A 7,514-nucleotide genomic window follows, 5' to 3' on the forward strand; every position below is an offset into this window, starting at 1 on the left:
TTGGTCTCTTTTTAGTTTTTGTTTTTAATCTGAGAATTAAATGACTTGGAGAATTGTGTTTGTATTTCATGGATTTCCAGTCGTGTACCGGTGAATTGACAAAGTAAGAAGTGTCTTCAAAATTGATGTTCTGAATATTATCCTTTGCCATCCATCCAAAGCTAAAAAACACTATTCATTCCGACCTAAACACTGGGCAGGTGTCAAACTCTACATCATGTTACCGCTTGGCACAAAGTCTTCTGTTTGTTAAATAAACACTCTTCCCAATAGTGGCTTTGCTCCTTTCGTTCTCTCTTTCCACACAATTACATTCCCATTAGCTCACAATCTAACAACATTGTGCATCAAGCTAACACTCTACCTTCCTATCTTAAAAAAAGGAAAAAAGCTAACACACTACCTCACAGGCAAACAGATTGAGAGAACAATGTGCACAAAAACACCTATGATCACCCCCAGTCCCCCACCACCACTACCTAGCCCCTCCAGGCCCACTACCACAACCCAACCCCTCCAACCACCACTACCATGACCACTACTCCAGCCCTCCCCACCACCGCAACCCTCTTCTACCACCGTGACCTTCCCTTGACACCTCCCCCACCTTAGATCTAGGGTTTTCAAAGGGAAGGGAGAGAAAAAGATCTAGGATTTTTAGAGATGAGGATCAAAATTCAAAAGTAAAATCCAAATGTCCAACCCATGGATAATCTAAGCCCACCAGCTGGGTCCAACAACATAACCAATATGCTTTGATGCCTGCTCGTGTGTGCCTGCCACGTCTTCCAGTCCCTCTTTTTTAATTATTATTTAAAAAAAATGATAAACCACTCATTCTTACATCAATATCATCAAAAACAGGGCTAACCCTAGCCAAAACCGTTGCAGAGAAGGTCAATGGTTTAACTTCCCTCACTTTTACACACCCACCAAAAAAAAAAAAAAAAAAAAAATCAAAATGACAAGTAGATCAACAAGGAGCCAATTCCGAAGGAACAAAAAAGCAAAGCACATGGGATCATCATCACGGCTCATACGGTGGTTCAATACACAAAAAAGCAGCTATAAAGATTAATGTAGAAGGAACAAATGGAATGGGACTGATCTCAGTAGATGTGAAAATCGGTCTACATATGGTACATTGTCTTCGGTCATTAAATCGGCAGCGATACAATAAAATTATCTTCCTCAACCAAAAAGAGTAAACAAAGAGAATGGATATCTGATAGCTGACTACATTGACCTCTTCTGGACTCAAGAAATCAAAAAAACATTGATTATCACGTTTATTTTTCCACTGAAGAAGTATCAAAAGCCAAAAGCTGTGAGAGCAAACAATCAACTTTGCCTATCATGCATCTTAGTTACTTGTAACAAACCGTCAAATGGGATCACCTCATGAAAGGAAGCAACCATCTCATCTCGGATCCATTTCCATTGGACAGGTAGAATATCTTCTTCCAACCTTCCTCTGAGAATGCTTCACGCCGTACTAGTCTTTGCCTGCCATTGGTAACAGAAGTAAACAAAGCTGAGATTGTGCAAACATGTTCCATGAAGAAGCATCTTTTAATTGGCAGAATTGTGATGAAAAAAAGAATATCTAATGCATTCCAAAACCAGGAATGGACTTTTATCTATTTGATGATGTTGAGCTCCTCATCAGTAGCCTGAAAGGATCTATACTCGTTTCTTTTCTCTTCTTTTTGTTTTTGGTTGAGCAAGGACCTTTATCTATTTGATGACTCTTTTGTGCAGTTTATGAATGATTTGTACATGCCATTGAATGTACAGATTATAGGGCTAGGCATTTTGAGTGTACAAGGTTCGGCCACCCTTAGGTCATTATCGAAATCTTCAAAACCTTTGGGTAGTTATGTATATGGAATGGGGCTTTTGTGTCAATAATAGACAAAAAAGTCTTTCTGTAAGTATTCTTGGGAAAAATCCTTTAACCTGCCATTGGTTGTTGGCCAATTGTCATGTGGCATATGAAGGGCGAGGACAGCCTGTCGAGTGGATGGTTGTGCACTCCTCTTATGTTCACAAAAATATTTTCACCCATGATTATGTTCAACTAGTCAAAAACTCAAACAAGCAAAAGACGTTAGGGAAGTTCAGTTGGGCATTTATAAACAAGCTTCTGTCCATATAACACTACTGTATGGGGATTTTCAGGAAACTACCACCCCTAGTTACGTTGAACAAACAGAAAATATTGCAAGTTTGGCAATCATTGATGTAAAGGATATACCTGACATAGTAGTGACAAACAGTAGCAGCTTCATCTAAATTGTATCGGGCAAAATTAGTGCGAGCATCAGTGGGAACATCTGGCAAGTCCTTCCGTAGCTTCCCTACTGCTGTTGAGTGTGAGAAAGCACCAACCATCATGTCATTGTGCATCATAGACCTAAATGCATTCACCTACAGATGACATATGACCATTCACTATCATGCACTCTACATATCAAAATTTCAATCAAACTAATCTTGACGCGCGCGCGCGCGCAAGAGAGAGAGAGAGAGAGAGAGAGAGAATGAAACACACAATCGTAATTCCAAACCTACCCCACTCCTAGAATAAGAGCATTACCATTATAAAATGGCATCCAACAGGGAAAGAGAAGAATACTATCACTGAGAGCAATATAGGAACATGCAAAATCAGGCAAAAAGGGAACTAGATCATCTTAACAGGAAAAAATTGCCAAACACTTCTTTTCAGGTTTAGCATTGAAGTTCTAGTTTTCTGTGTTACATCCTCTCATCCATGAAAAGACATGACCAAAATCTAAGCACATGGTTTTACTTTTTTGGACGAGTTCTTGTCCTCCTCTGTTTCCCTTTTGTACATTTTCTACCTATTTTAATAATATTACACACCTTTGTTAACTATAAATAAATAAATAAATAGAAAAAGAAGATCTAAGCACGAGATTCACAGGAAAAGACTGGGTAAACCTTCGAAGTTCTCAAGTCAATTTAAAAATATGAGAACTGCTATGTAGCTAGCTACCAAAAAGAGACAGTAACATAAAGCCTCCTAGATTGGTCCATGAAGATTTATTGCATAACTAGAAGGAAGCTTCCTCAAATGTTAACAATGAGGGGTCACTTCTATGAGCCTTGAGTTGTCTTCAACACATTTGGGTTTACATGTGTCATTTCTTACTAAAATCAAGAAGGATCTGCATCCTTCTGTTCAATGTATTCCTTCAAATTCAATGTACATTATCATACTTATCTACTTTCTTATCCAAAAATAAATAAAAAACAAAACAACCCCAATATTAGAATTTGGAGCAAAAAGCTTTTTCATTATTCTTGCCTGTCAAGCCACTGCAAGTCAAATGTTGAAGGCAAAAAGTTTTGTGCTAGTCTATCTAACAACCAATCAAGATTTTGAGCTATTGTTATTTCCTAGTAGTGTTTTATTTTCCACAGTAGGGTGCAAGCAAGAACAATATGTATAATAGCCACACACACAGGAGGGGAAGAAAGAGAGAAAGTTCTCTATATATGCAAGAAAGCAAATTGCCACTAATGAGTAATCTTCATTATTCCAAATGGTTAGTTGACAAAAGTATGTAAATAATAAATATTAAACAAACTCGACAAATGGGAAAATATATATATTGCATAAGTGTATCTGCTGAACAGAATTAAAACTTTGAACTAACCGTTGCAAGTTCTCTAGCATGCAAAGGCCGGCAAGAACGGACAGTTACTGGCTCCTCATACTCACTGAACGTAAACCAATTATTATACTGGAGACACATGCAGCAACAACAAATAAGCTACATAAATACCAACCAGCTGCATAAAGTTTAAGATTTAAGTACCGTAAAACATGACAATAAGAACTGGACAAAATGGAATGTTGAAGGAAGCTGTTTGTCTTACTTGATCAATTGCAAAGAGGAGAGGTATATCTTTTACAAGTGATAACTCTTTCCTTAAACGAACTAGCACTCCAACGGCAGCATGTGTGTAACTGAGTCCTGTTTGAATGAGATCATATAGTGTCGAACCTTCAGGCATTGCCATGGTATCAACCCCTTTCATCCACCCAACACCAATGCCCTCTCCCAATGGGATAGGATCATATATTTGGCACGGTAATTGTTGTAAGCGGGATTCATTGTATTTCAAGAAGTCCTGAAGATAATTATGAGGAAGTTAAGGAACAAAACAAAGTTCTTCAGCACACATCCAAATAGAACCTACAAGACAAACTATTCATAGAAAATTTTCCTCTCTCAAGATTGCATTACTAATATTAAGGCACAAACTGCTAAATATGAAGGGAGAGGAAGATGGGAGACTAAAAACTCTGAAAAAAACTGGGGATCAATGAAAAGAATTATCTTATGGAATTTGCTAGATAGATCTGACAAGTGCATTAAAACAATATAAACTAAGACGGCAAGACTTATTCACGTGGCGGTAAGCATAGCCAAGATTGAAAGAAGATAGGATTCATCGGAAAGGATCAAAGAAAAGAATCGAAGTGATGATAATTCACCAGCAAAAAGGAGCCTTTTAGCCGGCTTTAGAAAAGCATGAACAACTCTGACTCAAATAGCATTGACGCGTGGATTTAGCAGCTTACATACTTGTTAAGTTCTTTTCAGCAACATAGATAGTTGGTATTATTAAACTTGTTTCTATTTCCATGGAATCAGAGACAAGATAAACATGTAAACTATGAATCAAATGGACTTATGCATCTCAAGGAATCTCAGTTAATCATGCATCTTCGATGAGATCAATGGCCAAATATCAGCATTTGATACTCTGATAAGTTATATTAAATGGAAGCTCGAAGAAAACTTAAAAAAAAAATAGATAAACAAGATAAAGTCCCTGCATCAGATTATATTAAAATTTGAAGTCATGTCTAGTAGCAAGGAGGTTCACATTCTTGTCTTGCCTGAAGAGCATTTGCTGCCTGAAGTGGAGTATCCCAAAAACCAGTTTGTGGATTTTTGTAGAAAAATCCTCCATGCGTCCACTCTCGACCATGGGGTACATAGAAAACAAGCCAACCTTCATCACGAGCCCAGTGAACGAGCATTGCAAGTGCAATACTCTTTCCACAGCTAACAGGACCGTCCAAAACGATTTGCTTTCGAACTTTTGAACCTGAACATATAAAACAATAGCATAAGTTGTTCTTTTATTTTTTATTTTAATTCAAGCTCATTCTCCATGTGATTATGTACAATTACATTTCAGTGTGTGAAATATCCAATTGTGAGACTGATAAAGATTAAGGCACCCAAGTATGATTTGGAGACAAAAGATAAAAGTGAAATGTAAAATTCTCTAACTAAGTTTAGTATTAAATAATTTACAGTTGAACATTTTTGCAGGGTTTTACTTTAAATTTTAATTCAATTCAAATGCCTATGCTGCATGGCAAGGGCCAGGGATAATTTTAAAAAGCCCTAGTTCATGGATATGCAAACCAAAGCTTTAATGCACACCTATCTTAGAGTATAAAATTTGTGCTCGAATATCCTTTTATTCTCTCCTTTCAGACCACTGAAGTAAGAGTGTGCATAAACGTCCCAGAAGTCCTTTTGTCATTCTTTTACACAGATTTCTAACCTCAGGCTCCTCTTCTTACCAGTATTACTAAATTATTTCAAACCTAGTCTCCTTGTAAGTAATTAGCATTACTTAGATATCTATCAAACTTCATGTCAATTAAATTATACATAATAAATTGTCTATGACTTATAAACCTCCAAGCAGAACTGCCTGTTCTTGTCTTTAACATTCAAATTCTTCAAAGGGAAAATAACAAATCAGTTTGCCTTCACAAAATATTGACAAATTCATGAAAAAGTTTACAACTTTAATTATTAAAGCGGCTAAAGTTTACAACTGATTTGAAAATTTTTTGGGGAAACATGCAAACAGTACCTTTGCCATCAGAGGATTGCAATGGAGGATCAACAATGCGTCTGAAATTATCACGAAGGTCCAAGAAACTCCGTCGAATGAGCAACGCACTCCGCTTCGACTCCTCGAACTCCTTCACCATCCCCAAAGGCAATCCCTCCGGCAACACCGCACTCAAATCCTCCATACTAACAACCAATCCAAATCACAAAATCACAACAAACAAACATCAAATCTTCACACAACAAAAACACTGCACAATACCTGAATTTCATGTAAGAGCAAGTGTCTTTACGGGAGAGCTGAGAGAGAGAAGGTGTGGAGGTGAAGAGAGGTCGGCCATTGGGGCCGACGTCAAGGGACTTGTCGTTCTCGTCTTCGGCGAGGCGGCGAGCGCGGAGGTCCTCGTTTTCTAGGTCGTCGATGGGGGTGGCGGCGGCGGTGGCGGAAGAGTCGTCTTTGGCGGAGGACTTGGATTTGGACTTGGAGGTGGTGGTGGTGGTGGTGGTTTTCTTGGCCTTTGTCGGTGACGATTTGGAGGTCTTCGAAGCGTAGCTTCTCGAAGACCATAGCTGAGAAGCTGGAGCTGTTGTAATCGATTGGGGTCTGGTGGTTGCGGCTGAAGCGGCCGCTCTGAGGAGTGACCGCAACATTTCTTCAGGTCTAGAGAGAGAGATCTCTGAGTGATGGGAAGAAGATGGGTTTGCTCAATTCGCAATGGTGATCATTTGGGCTCTCAATAGGCCCATTATATATGGCCCATATATCTTGACGATCTAAATTGGGTATCCATATAAAGATGGTTTTATGGCATTAGAAATCAACCCCAATGACCATGGTTAAAATCCATGTAAAAAATTGAAATTACCCCAGTGATATGTATGAAAAAAATTATAATTTTAATTACAATAAAATTTAGGAATTTTTTTTTAGGGTCCCTAGTATTAAGATTTTATAGCATAAAGGACATTCAATATTTTCATAATGTCTAAGGTCCCTCGAATCAATCCAGAGAAAATTCGATCCACAGAATTTCTCTGGATTTCCACAGAGAAATTCTAGTTCCAGAGAAATTTTCTCCAGAGAAATTCTTGTTCCAAAGAAATTTTGTTCAAACCAGAGAAATTCTGATTCTAGAGAAATTCTGTCCAAACCAGAGAAATTCTGGTTCTAGAGAAATTTTGTCCAAACTAGAGAAATTTTCTCCAGAAAAATTTTGGTTCCAGAGAAATTCTGTTCAAACGAGAGAAATTGAGAAAACATTATCCACTATTGGCGTTGCATAGAAGTATTGTTGAAGAACAAAGAAATTAGAAAGTCACAATCCCAAGCCAATATCTCAAAAATCAGTTGTTCAGGACACAAATGATAGTCTAGTCCTTAAAACTATTATATACAGCCAAGTATATATGCATCTTAAGAAGTCCTGATTACATTAATAAGAAAAGAAAAACTTAAGATTGGATGAATACCTTTGCAAAGTACTTTGCAGGATTATGTGCACATTGTACGATTGTCAAAAGGGCAAGCTCAAATTCCCCTGAAGTTTCATTCGTTATAGCCTATAATTATCTCAATTTGTTAAAAATCATAACAAG

The 7,514-nt window shown here is 37.7% G+C and overlaps 1 protein-coding gene across 1 annotated transcript; it reads right to left on the reverse strand.

The window, feature by feature from the left end:
* Window positions 1-1,080: 1,080 nt before the first annotated feature.
* Window positions 1,081-6,694, reverse strand: LOC114309640 (mitochondrial 28S ribosomal protein S29-like protein). The gene is made up of 7 exons (XM_028255426.2): window positions 6,181-6,694; window positions 5,938-6,104; window positions 4,940-5,151; window positions 3,910-4,164; window positions 3,687-3,773; window positions 2,258-2,430; window positions 1,081-1,506 (listed from the first exon to the last, which is right to left on the reverse strand). The coding sequence occupies exons 1-7, from the start codon at window positions 6,567-6,569 to the stop codon at window positions 1,395-1,397; spliced, it is 1,395 nt and encodes a 464-aa protein (XP_028111227.2). The 5' UTR covers window positions 6,570-6,694; the 3' UTR covers window positions 1,081-1,394.
* Between the last annotated feature and the right edge of the window lie 820 nt (window positions 6,695-7,514).

The sequence above is a fragment of the Camellia sinensis genome, chromosome 13 (assembly GCF_055761805.1).
Source record: "Camellia sinensis isolate YWXY chromosome 13, ASM5576180v1, whole genome shotgun sequence".
NCBI lineage: Eukaryota > Viridiplantae > Streptophyta > Magnoliopsida > Ericales > Theaceae > Camellia > Camellia sinensis.

Bases quoted from the DNA above. Each gene is read 5' to 3' on its own strand.
- LOC114309640 (XM_028255426.2), bottom strand. From the start codon at position 6,569: ATGTTGCGGTCACTCCTCAGAGCGGCCGCTTCAGCCGCAACCACCAGA. The intron at 6,105-6,180 runs GTATTGTGCAGT...ATTGGTTGTTAG, and splicing joins TGCTCTTACATGAAATTCAG to TATGGAGGATTTGAGTGCGG. The intron at 1,507-2,257 runs GTATATCCTTTA...TACCAATGGCAG, and splicing joins GTTTGTCACTACTATGTCAG to GCAAAGACTAGTACGGCGTG.